Source organism: Pleurodeles waltl, chromosome 6 (genome assembly GCF_031143425.1).
Source record: "Pleurodeles waltl isolate 20211129_DDA chromosome 6, aPleWal1.hap1.20221129, whole genome shotgun sequence".
In the NCBI taxonomy this organism is placed as follows: Eukaryota; Metazoa; Chordata; class Amphibia; order Caudata; family Salamandridae; genus Pleurodeles; species Pleurodeles waltl.
In genome coordinates this window covers 1,061,525,463-1,061,552,033 of record NC_090445.1, presented here as the reverse complement: position 1 = coordinate 1,061,552,033, position 26,571 = coordinate 1,061,525,463, and the positions used below count along the sequence as shown (strand labels likewise).

At 42.6% G+C, this 26,571-nt stretch overlaps 1 protein-coding gene across 2 annotated transcripts in view; it reads right to left on the bottom strand.

Moving 5' to 3' along the window:
- The window catches only part of HP1BP3 (heterochromatin protein 1 binding protein 3), a 707,156-nt gene extending 694,573 nt beyond the window's left edge, over positions 1-12,583 (bottom strand). The window contains exon 1 of one of the 2 annotated variants that reach the window (XM_069240026.1): positions 12,404-12,583. Coding sequence is in view for 1 of the 2 variants with exons in the window: in XM_069240025.1 (XP_069096126.1) it covers positions 11,539-11,595 (57 nt within the window). In the remaining variant the exon portion in view is untranslated. Of the gene's footprint in view, positions 1-11,538; positions 11,946-12,403 lie in introns of those variants that run through there. The other variant, XM_069240025.1, reaches the window with a different exon arrangement.
- Between the last annotated feature and the right edge of the window lie 13,988 nt (positions 12,584-26,571).

Sequence of the window (26,571 nt, the reverse complement as noted above, 5' to 3'; positions counted from 1 at the left end):
ATAGCAGACGCAAAAGACCAGATGGAGAATTCTTGTCCAGAGAAACGGTCCCTGTTTAATTAAGGATATCGGCACCTCATCAGGACCCACTGCTCCAGATGTCCTCATCGACCTAATAAACCCCTCGATCTCAGTCACAGAATGGGGACCCCAGCAGTCCACTTCAGTTCTGTTGCTTATGCTCCAATCCATTTCCTACGGCGCTTTCTCCACGTTTTCTGCGTAAAGGGTAAGTATGTACTTTCTCCAACCAGCCTCCGATGTTGGAGGAGTGCTGGATGATTTACGCTTCCCACAGCCTTTGGAGATGATAGCCCAGAATTTATGGGATTGTTTTGTCACCGCAGCTTCCCTCAGTGCCACCCACATCTGCTCGGCCTCTTCCCTCCTCTATACCCAACTTCACACGCGTTCTTCTTTTTAATAATGATATTCTACTACTCCTATCCTTGGGCTCCCATTCATATTGTCTCCTTACCAATTTATTAATTTCTCTATTTAACAATAGAATGGATTGCCTTACTTTCTTTTGAGAAGGCTTACAGCGTTGATATGGATCACTTTGGGTTATGTGTTCAAAAAATTTGGTGAAGTTATTTAATGGATTCACATTCCATTCATCAATATCTCCCACTTAGCATTCGAGAACTTTAACCAACATTTTGGCAGGGGTCCAAATAAATTCTACATGTTTTCCCACAGAAACTAATGACCGTGCCAAAATGATTCCAAGATTCTATGGAGGAGAGCTGCATTTTTAATGAAAGGATCAGAATCTTATGGTCACTGAAAGATGAATTCTTGACCATCATATGCTCCACTGACTGGGCAATAACTTAAGAAGCCAACAATTAATCAATAATGGAACTGCTCCGTGGAGATGCCTTTTCTGGTAGAGACTAGCTGCAGTTTACTCTCACCTTGTGAACAAATGTGGAATGGGTCAGAGCAGAAAATCCTATGGGATAGATCGGGCAAAGTATCTGTCCAACAGAAACCTTCTGTCTAGGCAATAGGGTTCTGTGAATGTTTGGAAGGACACCCACACAGCTACCTTGCAAATGACCACAACTGGAATACCATACACTACTGCAGTCACAGTAATCTTTGTGTTAGAGGAATGGGTGTGCAAGCCTTCTGGGGGCTGCTTTTTAGCTAGTCCACTGCAGATTTGTTACACTTAACACAACCGATCTGGAGTTTGTCCTCTTTTGCACCACTTTGCTCCAGACACTCATGATCCATGGGGTACTGTTGGCTGAGGATATCTGAACAGATGTTCCACCATGCTTAGTTGGTTGACAACCATCTAAAGCCCCTACTGGCACGCAGAGGACCACAGTTTGAACTGGTCAACAAAGAGGGTGAGATCCTACTCCTCCTTGCCTGTATATGTACCACAACGTTGCCATACCTTTTGTAGGAAAGTGCCCTTTTTGGCATGGTTAGCCCTCACTTTTTGCCTGGTTTCTGATGCGATTTCGACTGTTAGTACACAAAGTCCCTGCTAACCAGGTCCCCTGGGCCAGATCTCTTTCCCAAAACTGCACAGTTTTGCACAATTGGTACACTCTTTAGCACCCACTATAAGTATATAATAAATGGTGCACCTGGTACCTAAGAAGTGGGGTACTAAGGAAGGTCCCCAAGGGCTGCAGCACCAGTTGTGCCACCCCCAAGGACTGTTTCTGAGACATGGTAAGTGAACAGGGAAGCCATTTTAAATGTATGTGCTAGACACTGGTCATTACAAGTTTCCCAACTAAATGTTGGCTTCTGGAATCCTGGGATGTTTGTTATCTCAGAATAATAAACTCACTGATTCCAGTGACAGGTTTATTAATAAATGCACCAAGATGGCACCTTAGAGGTGCCCCCTGAAAACCTTCCAGCTACTAATGTGCTGACTGAGTGGTCCTGACCAGTTCAGCCACCACAGACGCATTTCTAGCCCTCCAAGATGAGTGCCATCAGTCTCAAAGACCCGAGACAAAAGCCTGCACTGGGTGGAGGTGTTTTCACCTCACCCAGGCAGGATGGACATTCCAGGGCGGGGAGCTTCAAAAGGCATAGCCACCTTCGTAATGCAACCCAGGTCTCTCTAGATGGCGGAAATGACCAACACCCCCCACCCCACCCACTCCAGTCTTGACCCCACATTTAGCTTCTGCATAGGAAGGAAAATTAGGCAGATTACGAGGTGTGCCCTCTTAACGCCTGTCCCATCCGTAAGATGGACGAGCTGAAGTGGAAACCACTTTTCAAGATCCTCCATCTTGTTTGGAAAAAATAAGGCCACTAGAGTTAGGGTTATGCCCACTTCCCAATAGAAGTTGTCATTGAAGGTGTGTAGCCACCCTAAAGGCTATCTGGCACTCCCTATAATACCCCTAAATAGAGTATTTAGGTGGCACCCCTGAACCCTTGAAATGAGATCCTGACGACCTAAGACAAAAAAGACAAAGAAGAGTTGCAACCACAGAACAGGAAAAGACAAAGCAGTTGACCACACCTGACTGCCTGCTGACCTCAAAGGCCCAAAAAGCAGACTTGTCCTGCCTTCCATAAAGACTCGAGTCTCTCATGAGCAGCGGACCTGCTCTGGAACAAAAGCCTCAAGGAAGGACTCTGCAGCGTCTGGAACCACAAAGACTGTTGGGCACCAGACACCTTACTGCACCCAACTGCCCCAGTGCCATCAGCTGTGACTTGCTGGTGTGGTTCTGATCAGTGCCTGGTACTTAGCTTTGTTCCCTGAGACTGGCCTTAAATGATTAACTACAAGGTTATAAATAACAGCTCACTAACTATGCTGGAGTGAGCAGCAAAAATATTTTGTTACAAGTGCAATGTTTGTAGATGCCTTACTACTATCTTTCTGCCTAGACTGCATTTAGAAACAACCATATTTAGGGACAGCGTAACAATGTCAGCAGACTAACCTCACCTCTGTGTGATTACAATCAACTATCCTCCAAGATAAAACAATAAATAAAAAAAACTGCCAGACTGATGACTGATGTTCAAGAGCAACCAACTGACTGGTTAATTAATTGCTCCATGTATCAGATGCCAAAAGGTGAAGATTTTGCAATTTTGACTCTACTACTCGCCTGTTTGGTTCACCTTCACCAGCAGGCTACTGGCAAACAAATCTAAATGAAAGTTAACTTTCAACAATAAGATGTGGCTGATGTCTCACAGTCCAACTATAGGAGAAGAAGACAACGTGTTTGAAAAATGATTCTCTTTGAAAATGTTAAGGTGAAAGGAGACTGATTCAGAAATCTAGTGTTGCCACAGAAGTGACTGGCATGGGATGTTCTGTAAATGGGGTGCACTATGTTTTCCAAAAGTGGATGTTTTGGGGGTGTTTTCATAAACTGTATGTATTTTTGGTTTACTAAACTGACCCTAAAACATCACTTCACTTTATTATTTTCCAATGTATATTTTTCTCCAAAACTGATGTATAGGTACATTTTCAGCAAAACCTTGAAAGTTTTTCTTTCATACATTAGACGTCATAAAGTCAAAGTACTTGCTCAACTTCTGTAGTCTTCCTTTTCTGCCTTGGCAACATTGTTTGTTTCCGTCTTCCCTTGCTAGTCAAGGTACTGAAAGATATTTTTACTTTTGGAAGTAAATTTTGCAAAGAGTGAAGTCACTGGTATTTCAGAATGGTTTTGCCTAAGAGTCTGCAAATGAGAATTAAAGGTGTTATCAATTTAACACTATGTGACTGGTGTAAAGAATAGTCTTACTGTTCCTTGTACAAATCATCACCAACTAATCGAGCACATAGAAGGTTCAAGTAAACAGCACAGACATTTTGATTTTGTTTTTTGTGCTTCACACACTGATGGATACCAGGGGGCAAGTGGCTCCTAGAAGCAGGAGTAGCAACGACAAAAGATCCGGTTCTCCGGTGGTGACAAAGCTAAGATGCTGGACCAACAACAGTTTGGGTGTCACACCATTAGGTAGAAGAGTACTCCTACAACTCCAGGATATGTTGTATTTCATTTTGTACGCAATTTATGATTATCGATTGGCAGAATATGTGGCTCGCTTGCAATGGATGTGGTGAAGTGTTAAAGAAGAATGACTAAATACCATTTAAGCACAACAATTATGCCATGTCAATGCAATCAGAATATTTGGGCTGTTTTCCATGCAGTGTGCTTAACTTTTGTCAAAAACATACTTAGTGTTGAGGGGAGGTCACATTCGTTTAAACTAGCAACACCATAGTATGGAAGAAGGGGAAGGTGACAGTACTTCCACTTCTGCTGCAGCCCCTGCAGATGCAAATTCACAGATGTTGGAGAGTCTTCTTCAGGGTCCAACAAAAGAAAAATAAGCAAATGACCCCAATGTCACTGTGACTGTAGTCTGCAGCAGCTATGCACTTCTTGAACACTAAAAAGAACTGGTAGGAAAACTGTACTGTCAGCCATGGCCTCCTGTATCCCACGAGTTGTGAGTAAAATAGACAGTTTCCAAACCTCTCTTTGCTGTACGGCTTCTACCTCCTCCATTAGCATCGCACCGTCCAGGAACACCGAAATGGTTTAAAAACAGACAATGTTTTGGTTGCTTTCAAGTACTCATAAACATCAACTGTTTTTTTTATTTACCGAACCACATAAATAAATGCCATGCCGCAGACAGGTGCATGCCTCATGTTGTTTATGTGACTGAACGTAAAAATGGTGCAAAGTTCAATAAGGATACTTAAACGCTATGTGTCCCATTCTGGTGGTGATTTAGATCGATGGTGGCAATATGGAGTGGCACTTCTGTCTCTCCATTCTTTTCAAACATGGGAAAAAGGCATGCTGACGTGTAGTATGTGTTGTACAAAAGAAAGCGCAAATTTTTTATTAGTAAATTTAAATTCCCTATGTTGCACTGGGGTAATACTGTAATTGTGTTCATATTGTGCTTACTCCCCCTGGTGGCGCTGAAGCGCTTTGCAGCAAGTGGCATGCTCTGAGGTCGAATTGGGCGGGATCGGAGGGGCACAACGTGACCATACTTGTTTTTTTGATTTATGAAAAAAAACTTTTCCTTTTTTTTGTAAACAAGAAACCATCCCAGTTCATTCTGCTAGTTCAAATGCTTCAGCTGAAGTGTCATTCAGTGAGTATCCTGTGCTTTGAAAACGAAGCCAGGGAGACAGCTAAACATGCCTTCCTGTCTGGGTGCCTGCTTGCCTCAAAGAAATGCTAAATGTGCGCAGCTACTTAATCTGCAATTGTAAAGGGTAATCTGCAAGTGTAAATAAAGTATGCTTGGAAGCCGGTACAACCTCTAATTGATCGAACCGCTCGAAGCTTTGTGATGACAAAGATTTATTATTTTTGAGTCGCAGTGCAAAGAGTTGTTAACTGAGCTGTGAAGTATGTGCTATTAGTTGAAACTGTATTTATTTAGATTTTTCTACCCCTGACGAGGTGTTGAAAGGACCACTGTGTAAAAAAATCCCATTACATACATTCTCGGAATTACTACAAATCTATATTTTGGAAGCACCATTTTTATTTTAAACAGTTTGGTGCATTCTGTAGCAGTCTATTGCGTACTGTGTGTAATGCAATTTTACAATAATAACTTATTATTCACAGTGCTTTCTATTACAGGCTGGGACCTCAACAAAGATTTAATTCTGTCTCTCTCTGGTCACACACAGACCTCTGCAGCGGATTAACTAATAAAGGTTGTATAGTGTTGTTAGTCGGAAATGCACTATAGTATTTTTTTTATTATTAACTTTTTTTTATTTATTTAGGCTGCGTGTTTTTTGATACGTAGCTACCTGACGGTGAAAGGCCAAAAAATAACGAACTAAATAAATACTTACAGAACATTGTTTTTTAGCGCCACATTTGACCCAGCTCCCATGCTCACTTCCCCTGCCCCATTGCATGCAGTATCAGTTCCCATACTTTTTTTGATTTCTTGTGTGTTTAGTAGAGTAGAGACAGAATGATCTGAATAGGATTTGAAAGGGAAAGTATTGAGTTGTTTCTGTGAGTAGTGGTCGTTTGTGTCTTAATTGGGTGACACGGCTAAACAAGCATTGTCAAAGCCAATGTGTTTTGCCTATTGGCTTTGTCAAGGTTTTATTTATTTACTTTTTAAAGATGCCGCACAGCTATGGAATTGGAACCTTGGGGTATTCGTGTGGGGCATACCACCCACATGGTTTCCCTAAAAGCAGATGATGCGCTAGTATATCTTCGTGAGTCCAGTGCTTCGGTGCCTGTGTTGTTGGAGGCTTTTGGGGCCGTGTCTGGCCTCCAGGTGAGTAGGAAGAAATCACCTCTGTTCCCGTTGGGTTCCCTCTGTGGTGTCCCCCCAGAAGGAGTTCCCGGAGGAGGGCTCAGGTGGAAGCTTGAAAGCTTTAGATATTTAGGTTACACACACTGTGGTGGTGCATGAGAAACTTAATGTGGAACGAGTGGGGTCCAGCCTTGAGGGCTCGGTTCTGTTTTGGAACTACCTATCTCTTTCGGTGATTGGGAGGGCAGCTGTGGTGTCTTTATCAGATTCAGAACTCTCTGTTTCCACTATCTACTCGGCTCGCCTAGATAGTTTGTTGATTTCAGTGGTGTGGGCTGGATGACCTAGTAGGGTGGCACTGTCGACGTTGCAGAGGGACATGGCAGAGGGAGGACTGGCAATTCCCAACATAAGACATTATTATTACGCAGCACACTTGCAGCACGCTGCAAAATGGATGACTGAGTCAGACAATTGGGAGAAGAGAATATTTGCAGGAATGCTGGGTGGGAGGGCGTTGGCCCATCTATTGATGTTGGGCGGCCGATCTGCTTCGGATGTCCCACATCTGGTTAAGACTACTGCCAGAATTTGGGAACAGGTGGTTAGAAAAGTCCTTCGGCCTGCCCAGTTTGATAGAGAATTAAAGATTTGGGATTTAGCTCTCTTTAGGGACATGGACAATTTAATGTCAACCAAGCCTGAAGATTGGGAGGAAGTGATGTGGCAGGAGATCTATACCCCAATGGGGAGTTTCTCTCATTCCCAGATGCTAGGGACACATTTGGATTGGGTCCCAGACAGTTTCTACAATATGCCAAAATGGAAAGTGTGGCAAGGGAGATCTGGTGTAGTTTTCCGGTGGCCCCCCTGGCATCGATTGTGTTGAATGGGCTACTGAATTGGGGTGAGGGGACCCATCTGAGCACTTGGTTTTATAAAGCCTTTCGGGATGATCACCGGGTGTAATGAGTGTTGCTCGCAGGGCCTGGGAGCATGAACTGGGGACCCTCACGGAGGACACGGACTGGGCAATGGCATTATCGCTGGTGCGTACGGTGTCATGCAACAATAGGTTTAAATTATGACACTTCAACTTTGTGCATAGGATATACATCACACCTGACTGCCTTAATAGGATTGACCCAACAAAAAGGGCTAGGTGTCCCAGGTGTGGCACATTCAATGCTTCCATTATACACCTGGCTGGGTCCAGTAAGATGGTGCACCGATACTGCTGGGAGGTGGTTGGGAGGGTAGAGAAGGTAACAGGACTGGGGCTAGAAATAACGCCTGTGACATGCCTTTTAGGGGTGGTGAGAAGACCTTGAGGTAGGAGCATCCCGTGTAAGCTCCCACAATTGGCTTAGGGTGGCCATTTGCTGGATGAGCGCCCGGAGCCCCTCCATCCCTTGTTGGATCTGAGACTTAATGGAATGGGGTGCTGCTGAAGAACAGTATATGCGGATGACACGCAGGAAAGAGGGGACACTAACTGATGGAACAGTTCACTGGGGTGGAAGAGTTAAGTACAGAGGGGAGCACGGATGAGGATGATTGATTAAATTTACATTGCCTTGATTGGAGAAGTGACAACCAACTGTGTTGGGACTGCAACTATGCTATTCATGAGATATGTATGGATTGGTTTCATGTGTATTCTCTTAGGGTGGGAGGGAATCTGCTGCTGCAGCAGGTGCCTTAGGCCCCGGGTCCGGATTGTATGCTTGCTCTGTCCTTCAGGAATGTGACAAAACAGATTCTGTAATAACTTGCATTGATATGCACTGCATTGTTTCTGTTGGTTATGTTTCTAAACGTAATAAAAACAGAGTGAATAAATAAATAAATAAAAAAAAGATGTGGCACAGCAGCGATAAATGCTGTGGTGCTTTTTTTTCCTTTCTTGTAAGCCTGCCCTGCTGTGCAACATCTTTAAAAACACTGACAACACCACTAGGTCTCACAAAAGAGAAACATATGGACTTTGCCAACGCTTTTTTTAATTTCAAGAGATTTTTTTTAAAAGCATAGCTCAAGAACTGTCAGACGAAACCCAATAATTTAAAAGAAACTTCGCTAGCGCTGTGAAGGTGAAAGCTAATGAAGAACCACTGCTTTAAAGAATCGTCAAAGTATCTGCAATTAAATGTGACCAGCAGAAAGCAGGCTTGAGCTATTTTCTTATATCTGCTTAGAGTACACTTCATAAGAGTATTCATATGTTTTGTTTAAAGTACTCCACACTTCACAGGCTGATAAGAGCAGGAGATGCCAATGCCCAAACAACAAAATAAACAGAATGCAACACCTGCCTTAAGCTATGAAGAAATTCCTTCCTTGTAAAGCAGATGGAGACAGTTTGTTTAACAGTTGCTTGCAGTACACAGTCCCTACCAACCACAGAAACAGCTTTGTAATCTACCTCAGTCCAGAATATAATGACAAGCATGCCTCTGGGCTGGTGCAGGCAACGATGTGGGGCAAGTGGCACTGGTTGCAAGTGAATGTCTGGAAGGAATACAAAGAAGGGGGGAGGGGGGGGAGGAGGCTGTCCGAAAACATGTGCACACTTGTGGAGTGCTAGAACGTTTAAAAAAAAAAAAAAAAAAAAAAAAAAAAGTACCCCATGCATATGGCCAGTGGAAGGACACTGGCCGTCAGTTGGAAACTGTACTTGGTGACACCTTAGGAAAGAGGAAGTGAAACCCGATATGGCGCAACCCTGATGCTGCTGACCAGTGAAAAGCAAGAAAATGACAGTGATCATTAAGTCAACGAATGGTAAGTAATGGGCGGGCTTGTAAGCCTCTTTTAATTTGAAAAATAAATAAATACAAGAGCTTTCAGAAGCACTGCACAAGTGAAACCTAAAAAGGAGGGAACGTTTGAGAAGGATGTTTGGGGGTTCAAAGTGGTCAGTAAGGTTTTGGATGAGTTAGAGAGAAGAGATGGGTCAATGTTTAAAGGAAGCTTTTTTTCAATTTTTTATATATCAAGAAACTGAAATTAACTTTATATATATATACACACACACACACATATATATATATACACATATATATACACACACACATACACACGTTACTAGTACGGTTGAATTAGTCGGAGAAAACCCCTCTACATAAAACCTATATGTGCACAGGAGCAGTAATATATACATGGTCTGATGTGCACATATCTAGTGGTGAAGTATGCCATTTTTTTCACATTTCTTTGAGTAGTATTAGCACACAAACTTCTGTAAATGCACATACAGACACATAGAAGTAGCTTGTGTGTGTGTGTGTGAGGAGCTTTGGTGGGGAGTTTTTAGTACACGTCTTGTGGGTGGTGTGAGTGTGTTTGCAAGTGCAGAACAGTTTTAAGACAAGTTGGGTTATGGATGTATGAGGTTTGCAAGTGCGATTGTTTTGTGACAAATGTCCAAAAAAAGAAAAAAAAAAGGGCAATTTTTTAACGAGCAGACTTAAAATCCATACTCTTCCAGTGTGCTGTGTGCAACAATTTGTATTGATGGTGGAGTGTGATTTGTCTATTATGTGCTTCTGTAGTGGATGGTTTGTAAAATGATGCAAATAATGTCACTGTAAATTTAAACACCATATATATTCCACTGTGCTATTATGTATATTTAGGTTCTCCCAAGGCATGGCCTTCGGCCTCAGTGACTAGGTGTGTGTGTCGTTTGTCCCATTTGTATACTTTTTACTAGTCCTTGCAAACCTTTCCAATGAAGTGGAGTACTGCTGTAACATAGAACTTGAGCGACCCAATTTTTCTGTTTTGTTTGCTATGGAGCTGCCATTACAGATAACACATGTGCAATGGAAACTACCATTACATTCACCCTGAAATACGATTTTAACTATACACAATTAAATGAGCAAATGTCACCACGATACTTTTTGACCATACTCAAATCACCATACTTCAGAATTACAAAAAAAATTGCTTTGTGTGGTAATTACGATATATTCTCAAAGCAGTTTGTGTGTGCCAGAAAAAAAAAAAAAAAAAATACACCCTCTCCTCTCACACGCCTACTCAGCAGGATCGTCACATTAATTCTTTCACTTTGACGTCAGAGAAAGAAAAGTAAACACTAAGCTCTCTGGGAAGACAGAACCCGTCATCTGACTTCTGTCTTTGAATGCACAGCAAAAGTGACAAGATAATAACTAGATTTAAAGGCCTGTTTACAGAAAGATTGTTTGTGAAAGAACTGAGTAAATAACGTTTGAGTAACCGGGGGGGGGGGGGGGGTGAACTCAAGCTGGACAGCCTAAAACAAACAAAGCCAGCAAATGAAGACAATGGTCAGCAAGTGCGAAATGCATTCTCAGGGAAACTTTCAGAATGCCCACAAGAGATTGTAAGCAAACCGGGCGGCTGTACTGTCTGGTAGGCTTCAACCCAAAAATGCTTCCACAGAAACTAATATTTGTTTAATGAGTTTTTCAACTTAAAAAAATAAAATAAAATAAAAATTAAAAAAATGACTGAAAATGTACACAAAATTATCTGTGATCTGACTTTATGTCAAGTTTGACGTAAACCTAAATAGTAGTTTTTGTTGTACTAGAACGCACAAATTAACAGGATAAATCCTGAGCATTAAGTATCCATTGGAGAGGATCACTATAATCTGCGACTCTCATGGGAACGTGCACCATTTAATTTAACCAAAACCCCGACCTATTTCAGACGAAGATACTGACTGCTTGGGAACACATCTCATCATCTTGTTTACTACTCTTCAACTTCAAAATAACGCACCTCCACTTTCACCTGTATAGACGGGAAAAACGGCCCTACACAAATAGCAAAAGAACAAGCATCGTAACACGAAATGCATTTCTTTTTACGGTGGGAACGAGAAATGCAAAATGGTGGGTGTCTCAGAAAATAAACACACAAGTTATACGTGAATCGGTGATTTAATACGGACTGAACCTCCAAATACTAGAATTACCGAAACAAACATTACAAAGAGGTACCCAAAATGATAGTAGTAGAACTTACACAGTGAACAAGAGACAAGCATATGTATTTCTAAATTACATTTCTGTTTAAGTTTATGTCTTAAATACAACCTCGATAAAATGCCGGTGGCGGAGACACATCGTTCGGAACACTAAAGCGGTACCACTTTCTGCCTTTTAGGCAGCAGGTGCCCTTACACAATTTTCTACCACATTTACATACTGGAACGCGCTATCCCCTAATTAAGCACTGTGGGCAACTTACTGTAGAAAACATTACATGCAGGGAAGAACATAATACGAGGTAATGACTGGCGAACATCCATCCCTTTCTGTGGTCAATGAGGTGGGATTCCACTTCAGAAGAATCTGGCGCTGTAAAAGCACCTTTGTCTGAGATAGTAGCAAATCCCTCCGCAGAGGGCGTACTCAGGAAACATTCTGCTCGACATCACAGTCAGATGACAAGTGTATTCAATTCTGTTTTGACTGGTATTGACGATGTACAAAACATGTCAAAGCTTATTGCTTTGAACAACATCTGAAACAGTGCTCTGCGAATCTGTTATCACATTTGGAAACCTGGACGGCAGTGTTATTTGGACCCCCATCAAAGCTTTCACGGACCCAAAGCTCTATGGACCTAGTCGCATCTCTGGAGCAGAAGAGGACAATGGCAACAGGGGGCACCCACCAATCAGAGGTAAGCGGGGGGGGGGTGGGAGCACACAAAGAGGAAAGGAGGGGCTACGCACAGCTCCCGCGGATCGCAGCCAATTCTCACCATCCGGCATTTTTCCCTCTGCGCACCCCAACCAATAGAATTCATGTAGCATCATTACAACCACCAACCAAAACTACCTTTCATTTTTCGAACAGGGGAAGGCATAAAAAACAGTCGACATAATGACCAGCACAGAGACAGCGCATGCGCACATTGAAAAACAACGGACCATGGCGGGGAGGAGGCGCTGAGGTGCTACGTTTTCCTATAGGAGTAAAGGAAGTACAGATTACGGTTTACAGACCTACGAGCTATCACAACCCAACTAAAATGATGTTCTCTGTGCCTTTTCCCCTCCCGATTAGCCCGCCCTTGAAACGTCGACGCATTTACATTTTTAACTCACGTTTATTCGTGCGTCGGTGTAGGTCCGTTCCACCCTTCTTGTCCACAGTCTACCTCACAAACCTATAGTGCGTATTGTTTCTCTCCGGGTACCTCAGCGCTCTGCACCTCGCTCGCGCCTACAACAAACGGTCACGCCCCCTCCACATTCGCCCGCTTGTATCAAGCGCGTGTACACCACAACCACGCCCCCTCAGCGCGCACGCAGGAGAGTCGCGCGTTCCCGAGTTTGCTTCTCAGCTCTCGCGTGCGCGCCTTCACGTAACCTACCGGATTATATTAACTCGAAACTGCGTGACTGTGGCAAGAAGGGTGGCGGTTATTTTGTAAGCTTGCTAAAATAGTTTTAAACGTATTTTTTTCTTACTGCAGGTATGCTTGGATATTAGACATAAATAGAGTGTGCAACATTTTGCCTGACTGTAGCGTGTCATTTTGTGGACATGCGCAGTTTGGTGTGAATTTAGCTAATTTATCAGGCTTCAACCGTGAGCATGCGCTTACGTCCTCGGTGTTACATGGGGCTGCACACGTAAAAAGTAACATGGTTGATGTTACCGTATTGAATATTCATACATTATATTCCACCGAAAATTCAGAGGGTTGGCCTTTTTGACCTAGTTTTAAAAAAAAGCATTTCTTTCGAAGAATGTTTATCTTTTTCGAGGTATTGTTTAGATAGAACAGCGAGTTATTTTAAAAGCAGACAGCAATAAGGCAGTTAACTTATTTCGCAACCTTTTCTAATAAAGATGATGTTTTTTAAAGATGATCCCGGTGAAATCACTTTCGGAGGAGCAATTTGCGGGTGGGTTCGGATTTTACAACATAGAGCAATATAGATGGGCCACATAGATTAGGTTTTTATGAGAGCAGAGGATCTTAATAGGTTTCAGCGAGGCGGAGAATGTCCCGTTTGAGAGTAAGGTTTTGCGGAGTAGATTGGGTAGCTGTTGAAGAGGTCTCAACAGAGGAGGAAGGCAGCAGGTGAAGTGGGAAACACAAGGAAAGGGGTCCAGCAAGATGAAGACACAGGAACCACAGGTGGATTAACTCTTCTTTTATTCAAAAGATAAGTGGTACAAAGGAAACAGGTCCGTACCGTAAGACACCGAGGCTCAACTGACATAGGGAGACTCCACACATCATAGACTTTGGAATCCCCTCGTGTCACGGGCCATAACATTCTGCCCTAAGAATGAGAATAAGCACACACAACACCCCCCCCCCCCTTTATTCTAAAAAAAAAAAAAAAATGGTTTAATAGAAAACAAACATACACAGTGTAATAATATCCCAGACACACCTAATAGAGATACCCACCCTTTGGGTATTCGGAGTAATTGCTGTGTGTCCTAACACAAAATCCTTCAACCAACAAGGACATATCATCTTCCTTTTCCTTTCATGCAAAACACCATCTGAATGCCCCGTCACATGATCAGATGCATGCTTCTCACCACCTTCACACTCATTAACACCCTCCTCACAATCATTGACACAATTACCCTGATCAAGGATAGAAAAACCATCCTCCTTTCCTGATACTCTATGTCCCTCCACTTCGTCCTCCAACCGATCAGCCGTTCATTTCCCATCCATTGTTCCATTCATACCTTCATCATTACACATAAGATTTTGCTTATAGTTAAGCAAAGCCACACGTTTAAGATTCCAAACTCTACCATCACTCAATCTGACAGCATTATGTAACACTTCCATTACCTGCTCCAGTCCGAAATACTGACTCTCGCCCTTCGTAACCTTATAAGGCTTCTTAACACAAACCCAACCACCTACATTCATCTTGACCGGCTTCACATGATGAAGTTTATCATAATAGAATTTAGTTTTTTCTAGTGACTTGTCCAAGCAATCTCTCACCAACTCCATAGACCAGTGTCTAATTCCAGTATCAACTAACCAAGCAGGGTTATGTTTACTTCTAGGATTTCTTCCCCTCATAATAACAAAATGACTTAATCCTGTTGCTCCATTCTCAGTGATTCTATATGCCCACATCGCCTTGAAAACAGCTGTATGCCAATCCTCACACTTTTCCATAGCACCTTGAATAACACCCTTGATGACCCTATTGAATCTTTCTTCTGTGCCATTACCGCTTGGATTATACAGGGATGTCGTTTTGTGTTTGATCCCCACTCTCTCAAAATACTTTCTTGCAGCATCAGAGACAAATTGCACATCATTGTCACTCAATAATTTTGCTGGGATACCTTTGGATAAAAATGCTTTGTCCAAGAACTCCAAAACTGTAGTGGTGTCAGCCCTCTCCACTATTCCAATCTCCGGCCATTTAGAAAACAAGTCAATGAGTACAACTACATACTCTTGAGCATCGCCAGCTGGTCCAAACAAATCCACAGCAACACATTCCCATGGTTGCTTGGGTAAAAGCATTTGCTCCGTAGATGGTCTCAGGGTACACAAACTCTTATCAGCTGAGGAACACACTTTACAAGATTTAACGAATCTTTCCACCGCCCTGTCCACACCCGGCTACCAATATAAATCCTTAACTACCGATTTGGTCCTGATGATGCCAAAATGGCCCTCATGGCACAATTCCAAGATCGCTTCCCTCACACCACACAGAGGAAAGATTTTATCTCCTCTCAAAACAACATCGTTCACTACAGAAAGCTCATATCTAACTTCCCAGAAGTACCTACACTGCTCTGTTAGCTGGTCCTTCCTAGGCCACCCTTCTAAAACATACTTCAAAACAGATTGCAATACAGCATCCCCATCCATTTCCTTCCCCCAACAATCTTTATAAAGGGCAGATTTACCAGAATCATGTACAAGAGCAACACTAAATTCACTCCACGGATCATCTACACACCTTTCTAACGGACTTGGCAATCTGGACAAGCAATCCGCCATTAAATTGTTTTTTCCAGGGACATACACTATGCGGTACGTGAAATCCTGCATGCGCCTGGACAACCTGAGTATTCTCGCTGATGCCAAAACACTACCTTCACACGTAAGTAACTTGATCAAAGGTTTATGATCACACTGAATAGTAATATTCTTACCCCACACAAACACACGGAAATGTTCCAATACCCAAGCACAAGCTAAGGCCTCTTTTTCAATAACAGAATACCTCTCCTCAGATGGTGACAATGACCTGGAAGCAAACAATATGATGCTCTCCCTACCATCCCTGTCTCTCTGAGATTAAACAGCACCCAGTCCTGTGTTACTTGCATCTGTGGTCACAAAAGTCTCTAATTCTGGGTCAAAACTCTCTAAATTAGCTACTTTGCTCAAATCCCTTTTAATATTTCCAAACTCTCGTTCACATACATCATTCCATACAAACCGTGTATTTTTCTTAAGTAGAAGTCTCAAGTTATAAACTTTCCCTGCAAAATTTGAGATAAATTTTGCGCAAAATTCCACCATTCCCAAGAATGACCTTACCTCATCCTTAGTTGTAGGAGTTGATGCATTAACGATAGCATCAACCAATGACGCCGTAGGTTTTACCCCCTCTCCACTGATCTCATGTCCCAAATACTACACACTTTGCTCAGCAAATTTACACTTGCTTAATTCTACAGTCAAACCCTTGCTTTCCAACACCTCCAACACATGTCGCAACCTTCCATCATGTACATTCCTCTCTTTCCCAAACACCAAAATGTCTTCCTGGAAACACATCACCCCCATGGACTTTCCAAACAACTTATGCATTAAACGTTGAAAAACTGCCCCAGCTGACGCTAGTCCAAATGGCATCCTCTTATATTGGAAACACCCAAAAGGTGTAATGAAGGCTGTAAGTTTTTTTGATTCTGCTGACAGGGGAATCTGATGATAGTCTGCTCATATGTCAATCGTGCAAAACCAACAGGCACCCTGAAGACTGGAAACCATTTCAGTGATCTTTGGAAACGGAAAGCGATCAATAACAATGTTATCATTCAAATATCTTAAGTCAACGCATAAGGGAATCTTCCCATTGCTACGCCGTGTAATTACCACAGGTGAAATCCATTCCGAACTTTCGATCAGTTCTATAGCATCCATTAACATCAATTTTTCCAATTCCTTTGAAACCTCCTCTCTTATCATCATAGGCTCCGATCTCACTTTATGGATTTTTGGTATAGCGTTTTTCTTTAATACAATTTTGTGTTCAAAATCTATAAGTTTTCCCAGTTGTTTATCAAAAACTTTAGGAAATTTCTTTTCCATTTCTGTGGCCAAGGAATGCCCTTCACCCACCACCATCACTTTTCCTTGCCGTTTGGATCTAAAACCATTTGTAGCTGTCCTTGATCTTTCCAGCTGAGTACTGACGGTCCTCTTTTCGACACAAATAGCTTTCCTCTGGCACTCCTGTTTTTGAAAGAGAACAAAAGCCATCTGAAACCTAATAAGTCATTTTTTTCACCAGTATAACTTTCAGGTTGAATATTTGGTTGTAATAATTGTGTGCCTATTTTATCCACGAATGTTTTGTTCCACACTTCCTCATTTATTATGGTGAATGGTGAACCAGAGTCTGCATACCTTGTAACAGGAATCCCACCAATTTCCATGTCGCACACAGGTTTTCCTTTGGTATTCACATCAGTTATATTCAAAATAAAGTTTCCATCCTCCACAATTCCTCTGGACTCAATAGTTTTCTCTTCAGTATCACTTCCTATTTGATCACTGTCTTCATATATACATTTAACTATCTTTTTATTTCTGCATACCCTTGCAAAGTGGCCCACAATACCACATTTGCTACACTTACGTTTTAAGGCTGGGCATGTCTTAGCGTACGCCAGATGTTACTTGCTATCACATCTGTAACATCTTCTCTCACTATCCCCACATTGTGGAGTTTTCTGCTCCTTCATCACTTTACGATTCACCACTTTGTAAATGCCGTCAGCACTTTTCTCTGTTAACCTTAACTCAGAAACACACCTTTCAGAAATTATTGCCTTCCCTACGATGGTAAAGATGTCCTCAAGTGGAGAATCACCATTTATCCATAATCTTTCTTGGATGGATTGATTGTTACCATGCATAACTACTCGATCCCTTATTAGGTCATCATGGATTGTGCCAAACTGAAGTCTGCAACATAGTCATCCATGGACTCCCCTTTCTCTTGTTTCCTTTGGAAAAACTTGTATCTAACAATTCCAACGCAAACCTGTGGCGGAAAATATTTATCAAGATCTTGCATCGCTACGTTAAAAACACATATGTCCCCACTCACAGGACATTTGGGCATTTTATTGTATGTCTTTAATCCAATAGGCCCCAACGAATGCAACAAGATCCTTTTCTTCTGTTCTGCAGCCGTTTTATTCTCTACGTCAATGGCACCTAGGTAATTCAGAAAATAGTCTTTCCATTCCACCCACTTGATAGGTGGTGCACTTCCTGGAGCTCAAAATGCGTGCGGGGGGATAATTGTAAAATTCGGTTGTGCCATACTGCACCACGTCCCAGTGCACAGTTCCAGTGAAATCACACAACTTCCATGTAGCTACTAGTGACCGCCTTAATGATCAAATACTCCGGACCTGTTTCCACTTGCCATTAATTCCTAGAGAATATGCATCGTAAAAAAAACAACAAAAGCGTTCTAGTTGTCAAGGTGGTGCCACAGGCCAAAGGAGAGAAGAGGAGAAAAAATGAAAAGAAGAAAAAATAAATAAAATAAAAACGTGTTACGCGTCCCCGTTGCCAAGGAGAAGCACGCATAGGGAAATGCTCTGACTCCTCTGTAATGCTGCGTCCCCGTTGCCAGGAGACGCACGCTTAGGGAAATGCTCCAGCTCCTCTGTAATGCCACGTCCCTGTTGCCAGGAGACGCGCGCGTAAGGAAATGCTCTGTCCCCGTTGGCAAGGTGCCGTGCGAGCGTCCGTGAGGGCAACAGTTTCCGCTCGTGCGTTTCTTTTTAAACTGCGCGTGCGTGGATAACCACTCTGACGCCCTGACGCAGGAGTCCACAAACTCCTCAAAAACATAATGAATTAAAAAACAGTCACCTAGGTAGCTGAACGCTGCCGACTGCATGGTCATCCCTGCTGGTGTGCGCCGGCCACGGTCAGGAAATACCGCCCAAACGTGTAGTCTCTGTCAGAGTACGCCGGCCACTACACCATCAACATCCTCGTCGCCAAATTGAAGTGGGGGCGGCTCAATGAAGACACAGGAACCACAGGTGGATTACCTGTTCTTTTATTCCAAAGATAAATGGTACAAAGGAAACATGTCTGTACCGGAAGACACCGAGGCTCAACTGACACGGGGAAACTTCACACGTCATAGACCTTGGAATCCCCTCGTGTCACTGGCCATAACATTCCACCCTAAGAATGAGAATAATCACACACAACAGCACGTATATTAGTGATTCACAGACTGGTGGCCTTTAGGGAGGAAAAGGTGTTGACGTGCCCCTATATGGTCACTGAGGCGAAGGTGTGTCAAGAGAGAAGATGTCATGGCTGACAACCTATTGTTTGTCAGAAGGGTCAACTCGGTACGGATTTTGTTGATAGAACATTGAAACCTGATGTGGAGATTTTTGAAATTCGTGATGTATGATGGAATTTAGTTATACGCTTCATGTAGTATATATATGTTAGAAATGGGGTCTCTAGCTGGCAGTCGGTTTGCACCCTGTCCAAGTAGGGACCCTCACTCTAGTCAGAGTAAGGGAGACACCTGCTCAGATAACCCCTGCTCACCCCCTTCGTAGCTTGGCACGAGCAGTCAGGCTTATCTCAGAAACAATGTGTAAAGCATTTACACATAACACACAGTAATGCAGTGAAAACACTACAAAAGGACGCCACACCAGTTTTAGAAAAATAGCCAATATTTATCTGTGTAAACCAAGACCAAAACGATAAAAATCCAACATGCAGTGCTAACAATATGAATTTTGTAAGATTTATCTTAAAAGTACAGTTCCTTGAATGGAGCTATCATGGCGTCGTGATCAACAAAACCAATAGTTCAGGCTGGCCGCAGCGTCGCAGGCCTGCTACGGTGTTGGGAAGACCTGCAAACATTACCTTGGATTTGCAGGGCGTCATGATCCTCGCGGTGAGCTCCGGAGAGCGGCATCGCTGGCGTCACGGTGTTGGTGTGGGAGTCGTGGGGCCCTTGAAGTCACAAGCGTGCAGATCAAACTCCAGACTGATGAAGTCATGAGTCCTGGCGTGGATGGTGTTGGGGCTGCAGTGCGAAGTGGGACGATGCGACGTGCCCACAGGTCACGGTGCAGGCAGCGGCTCGGTGATGGCGCCCAGCAGCGTTGTGAGACCAGCGCTGCGGTGTGAAGCGGGCGGTGCAACGTGCTGTGTCATCAGGTCACGGTGCAGGCAGCGGCATTGTTGTTGCTGAAGCACTTTCGTCGGTAGGCCCACGCCAGCAGTGCGGGACGAGACAGTACTTCGGGACCCTCACAAGCGGTATCCACATGCCACGGAGCAGACTGGATGCCATGTGATGACACTGGAGTTGATGATGCTGGTGTTGGTGGACCGGGGTTGCGGAGTGGGATGGGATGGTACTCCGTGTACCTAACGAGCGGTGGTCACATGCCACAGTGCAGGCAGCGGCGCCGGTACCAGCAGTAGCGACGGCGTCAGTGATGCCCAGGCTTTGGTGTGCAAAACAATTACTTTCCAAAGAAAAAAGGAGCATATATACAGCATAGATATAAGTCACATTCACAATAATTTCTTTATTATTATTTATAAACAAGTTATTTTCTAAACTTTACTCAAAATTCCTAAGAAATCCTACCCTCCCACATACAAACACAGAAGGACAAAAAAGTGCCAAAGAAAACGTGATCATAATTTAGAACCACAAAGACCAAGAGTAAATCACCCACATATCCATTAACATCCACAATTAAAAAATAGCCTTCTGGTAACCATTCTTGTCAATGAATCACCACTTATTTCCCTCTGGGTACATCTTCCCATTTCAGTCCTTCACTTCATTCCAAATAAAGGCAAAGACAAAACCAATCCAGGCCAATAAATAACCCGTTGACGTTTCCACCTGATGTAGGAAGAATAGGAACACATCATATACATCACATACATACAAACATAAGTTCCCAAACCCCAATACAAACATTTTAGGCTAGGGATAGTTGTAAACCAATGTAAGTAGTAAAAGGCTTAATGCATGACATGATAAAAAAGACAGACTGTGAGTTCAATAGAAAAGGCAGGTCATATTTAGGACAAACAAACACTTATTACTTAGGAAACCTATACACATGCTGCATTGTTAAGTTAGCTGTGCTGAAACACACAAGAGGCCCAAGCCACATTAGAATGAAAGTTTATCTTTGGAGCTGCATCAATTGTTGCTTTCAAAATTTTCACTTAGCACGTACAGGGTGGAACAAAAGGATGTATCCTGCCTAAGCACAAGGGTCTTAAAAAACACAAGTCATTCATATCTTGGTGAGGGGAACTGTGTAAGGGTCAGATGAGCATTTGCACAAGGCAGGGCTACCGTGAGCATCATGTAACATATAATCACTTGTTGTGCAGAAAGATAGAGATGTTGAATGACGTCAATGTTACTTACCCACCCATGAGGCGACCAATAATTGTGCACGTGCTCTTTTCGAGAGGTACCTCTCCCCTATTATCTTATCTGTACTGCTTGTTCTTGCTTACATCAATGCTGAACTTGTGCCGTAGTTTTTTAATGGTTTTTACAGTTGTAAATGCCACTGCTTGTGAACTAGAACTTTGAACTTCAGTCATGGCCTCTATGTTGAAACTGCCTGCCGTTCCCAGGTGAAAATCGATTAAACCTATATTACTTTGTCAAATTGATCTGTCTTATTTCGTTAACAGATTTCCCTCTAACATATTGGCCAGCTAAGCCAGGAGCTCTACTTTGATCTCACCAACTGCTGGCCCTGCCTGTCTCCACAAGGTGATTTGCGTACTTCTTAAAGAGGTAAGGGAGATTCCAACATTTAAGTAAAAATCTCTGATTTCGTGGGGAACGGATGGGACTCAGGTGTTTGGCATTAAGGTGGACAAAGTACGAGGTCTGTTCCTTTTATTTTATAAAGACATTTACAATTGTGACACTGTAATGTATATCATTTTGGTATTTGCATGCAAGATTGTGTATGAATTGATACAATATTAAGGGATCCTGGTGGAACGTCCGGAAGATACAGGGAACTTGACTAAGTAGTCAAAAGTGGTCAAGAGTAGTGTTGGACTTGTGGCTGAGCAATCAGTGTATATTCTAAAGAATACTCAAGTCAACCTAACCCAGACCTTAAGTCTGGAAGTCACAATTTGTAGTTGCAAATAGTGAAAAGTTGTCCCCTCTATGAATCCGGAGGGATGTGACCAGTAGTATTTTGTTTGCCCTAGTATGAAATTAAGAATGACTATGTATGGATATGCATATGTAGATAGAAATGTGGCCACCTAATAATGTCAATGTCAATATAGAAGTTTATGTTATTTAGTGTATAATTTAGGAATAAGTATTAGACCTCCTATTCTTATGAAGGTTAAGTTATAACAGTATACTCAAAAGTAAAGTAATTGACTGGATTGAGCAAATGTCCCAAAAAGTCAACTAATTAATTCCACATCCCTGAATTAATTATTCATTTTTATAACGAACAGGCTGTCGCCCTCTGCAACAGAACTGACCTTAGTAGACCAGCAATATCAATACCATAGAATCATTTTCTTTTAAGTCAGAAGTTTATGAATGCCTAGTTATTTATAGTATATCACCTCTAGGCCTTAAAACAACCTACATTGACATAAGAGAAATGCCCGTTAGACAATTCTAAATAATTATTAAAAAAACGAATACAAGGACATTGTCCTCTAAGTTAAATGTAGTGTAGTAGCCCCATGAACCCCATAACAAATACTGACACTATAACTATTATCCCCATTATGAAACTATATAGCTGCAAGATTGGAGGCTAGATGAATTATCAAACAGAATAGACTGGGGCATATACACATATCTTGAAGGTATACAAATAGAAGAAGAATTATCAGCTACTATACATACATATATATTTAACTACCTTTCATATAGTTGTGAACAGGACCTTTGGATATTTAGAATAAAAGATTTTGTGAAATCTACAAAACCTGTTGCAGTTGTCTTTCCAAGAGTGGGGCACCTCTTTGAAGGACTCTAAAATATTCAGTTTAATTTTTCATGTGTGACACTGGTGCCACCTTGTGGCCAGAAAGTGAATATATTGAAGTCACTGCAATTTTTCAGTGGAACCATGAGCAACAGTTACGTGAATTCCCTCCAATAATAACAGACTCATTTTTAGCATTAGACCTCCTATTGTAAGCATTTGTTAGGGACCTCCCAGTGTGGATTTTAGGATATGAGTAACTTATAAACATGTATATATATATATCACAATAACATTATTGTTTGTTGTGCCAGGCAAACAAACTTCTTAGGCCACACATAAATGCACTTACCTAATATATATATATATAAATGAACAAAGTTTTTCAGAGATTAGGGATATATATATATCTGATGTTCACCTTCACAGCCTAATAACAGTTTATGTGAAGTCTGGAAATACCCCAGGAAGTAAATAGAAGTCCATTTATAGTGTAAACCATATAGTACAAAAGATTAAGGGCCAGATGTAGCAAAGGGTTTTCCCCATTCTGTGTCAATGGGAAAATGTGTTCGTACATATGGCCCTTAGTTCACTAAACAGACATGGAGTCTCCTTTAGAAAAAATGGTTAAAGTGTTCTCAGGAGACAAGGATAGGATAGGAAAATACTGTAAGGAATGGCACAAAGCAACATTAAAACTTGCACATGCGTGGCCCAAAGAGGGCACATTTGATAATACAACAATAGAACACATGGCCACCTTCCTACAGAGTAAATTCAAGGGAAATAAACTAGAGGAAAGGAAGATCCCACTAGACCTATGGAGGGTCTTTTGTGAAACAAATATGAATGAGTCAAAGACAAAGCCTCAGACCCTCCTTTCAGCTCCTCCACCCCCTATCAAGACGTGCAATTAAGGTTAGGCAGTGCAAAGGTACAGGGCATGTATAAGATGCAACCTGGTGCCCCACACTCACTACCCACCTCTTCACATCCCCCTGCTGTGGGATATACAGACCCCAAGTATAGCCCACCATTAGAATCTTTTTCTGAACATAGAGAATATGTTCACCAATCTCCATTTCTTCAAATGGCCAGTACACCACAGGAAATGTTGGGTGGGGGCAGTACTAAATACATAGGGACAGTAGATGCCACATTTACACTTCATTTGGAGGACGAGATGTCCCCCACAATTAGGTGTTTTGCAAAAACCAAGTGCCAACATTAAAAATGAGACAAGAAAGTTAGCTTACTCACCAGAAAGTTCATGCACCCAGGAGCAGAGGAGAATAGTGTAGGCAAGGGAGTCATAGTGCAGGAAGATGGACAGGTAGGCCAAAGAGCGACTTGGGAAAAGGAGGAAGGGCCCTTGAGGCAGTCAAAGGCCCTCACTGGCCCACAAATTATTGAACAAGAAGGACTAGAGGACACAGTCTCCACACATAGCAGCTTAGGTGAAAAAGATCTGGATTTAGAAAAATCCTACAAAGGATCAGAGGGGGTTTTAGATGACATCACTGAACATGTTAAAAGAATGTCCCTTCTTGAGGACCATAACAGGGAACAGACACAATATGCCTATGAGGGAGAAGAAAACAATAAGACAGGACAGACTTTACAAAAAAAGCCAAGAAAATTACAAAGATTAGTATTTGATGGGGCACATGCACGCCCATATGGGAGAAAGGGAACATTTGATATGGCAGGAAAAATGACACTGAGGAAAAACATGGCACATGCATTCCCAGTATGCCCTGGCAATAATTTGACACCCAATGAAATAGTAGCTCAGTATGAAAATAGTTGGTATAATGTTGTCCCTTTTACTGACAACCTAGCAGGTTGGACAGAAATATTGGCATCACAGATGACACCATGGCCGCGAGAGGGTTCCTTTGAACCCCGAGACATGGCTAATGCAGAAATGTGCATTTTTCAGGGCACAGGGGATCCTTACTGGGATTATCCCTGTATCCAGAAAAGTCTAAGAGTGTGGTAGAAATATGCTTGTAAGTATGACTCTCGTCACCCTACTGGCAATAGGACTACGGTCGTGATAATCAAGGGCCCAGGGGTGCCTCAATATATACCATGGCTCCAGATGGACAAAGAAAATCTTAAAAAACAGTTGCCACAACTTGCTAAGGGTGCTGGGAAATGGATAGCAGCTCTGGAAAAACATACCACAGGGATTACTTTTGCAATAGGGGACATTAAGAGTTTACTAAGTTCCCTTATAGGAGATGAGACAGACCTACTGTTCACAAAGGCAGGAGAAAAGGATGTGACATCGACCAACCCAAAATGTGATGGGGCACCCTTTAATAGAGTAAGGGGAATTGTTTGGAAACAACTGAGGAAAATGTATCCAGACAGGTCAGACATTTGGTCCCTTATGGTACAAACAATGCAGCCAAATGATGACCCAGCCCAATTCCTTAGCAGAATGAAGGAAAAATGGACACAGGAAGTGGGGGAGAGTTGGGATGTAGCTAAACAGAATGCAATACTATTTTGCAATATAGTGAAAAAGGGTCTGCCAGCTGAAGTGCAGGATATATTAGATAATATAGTGGCCTGAGAGGCCAAACCATGGACAGAGATACAAGCACACATAATACATTTGTGTACGAAGAGACAACAAAAGGAAAAGAGCAAGAAAGATAAAATAGAGAAGGCAGCAGCTAAATTGGTCCAGCAGAAACTGGCTAAGAAAACAGAGGAAGGAATTGCCACTGCCACCACCCAATTAGCTGCAGTGTCCCTGGGCGTGCCCCCTTCAGGCACCCAATGCAACCCTACCAGTATGCCCAGAGAAGCAATAACAGGAATAATGGAAGAGGAGGGCAAGGAAGTTTTTGGGGGAAATAGAGTAAACACATTCCAGAGTGGACAGACATGCCACTATTGCAAGATGACAGGACATTTCATTAGAGACTGCAGGTTTAAAAAGGAAGATGAACTTAGCAACCAGACAAGGGCAAATTATAGCCAACAAATGGCACCGCCTAATGGCATTGTAGCACAACCTGCCACGAGTCCCCAAGTGATATATCTCCCACAGCCCCAAATACAACAGCAGCCTCAATCACAGATACAGCCTCAGCAGTTACAGCAATCAGTGCCCCAAATACAGTATGGGCCACAGCAGACAGTGCAGCCCACCTTGCAGCACCAGAACTTACAAGGAGGGGTAACTGTCAGAGGAGGGAATCCATTCCAGCAAAGCTACATGGCAGGATATGCCCAATGAAGGTGCCCAAGGAGAAGTCTCATGTGTCCAGTCTTATCGGTAACCCACAGGCCAGACAAGGAACCCACTGTGATGGTAGCCATAAATGACAAGTACACCTTTCTCATCGACACTGGGGCCACTAGGTCCTGTATCCGTGAGAGGGGACTTCCATTGTCAAATTTATCAATGGACACACAGGGGTTCTCTGGGGCTGTGATGAGGGTTACATTCACTAAACCTGTGGAGATAGAAATAGGGGGGAGGTATGTTGATGGAAGTTTCTTATTCTCCCCAAATGCACCAGCTACTCTGCTAGGACGTGATCTCATGGCAAAATTAAACTTGACTAGTCACTTTGAAGAGGATGGGACTATGATCTGTTCAACACCTGGAGTATCTAGAACACGCATCATGACACTGGTTACACCCCCCCCAGATGGTAACCAAGTTAGAGCCAGACCTGTAGACATTTTAGCTTTTACTAGAGCAGTATACACCATCATAGCAGAAACACCGGAACTGACAGGGAAGCTAGTTGAATTACCCAAGAGCTTTCTCTTTAGACGACAGGGCCCCTATTTTGAAATAAAGATAAAGATCTCATTCTGGAAATACAGGCTCTAGAAGTATCCCCCGCCTATGAGACACTGATGGCAAGTGACCACACTGGGGCAATGTTGGCATGTGTCATCTTTTATAATCCCAAAATGCAGGTGGGCAACATATTAGATGACCATTTGTTTGCTGATGACCTTAGAAGAA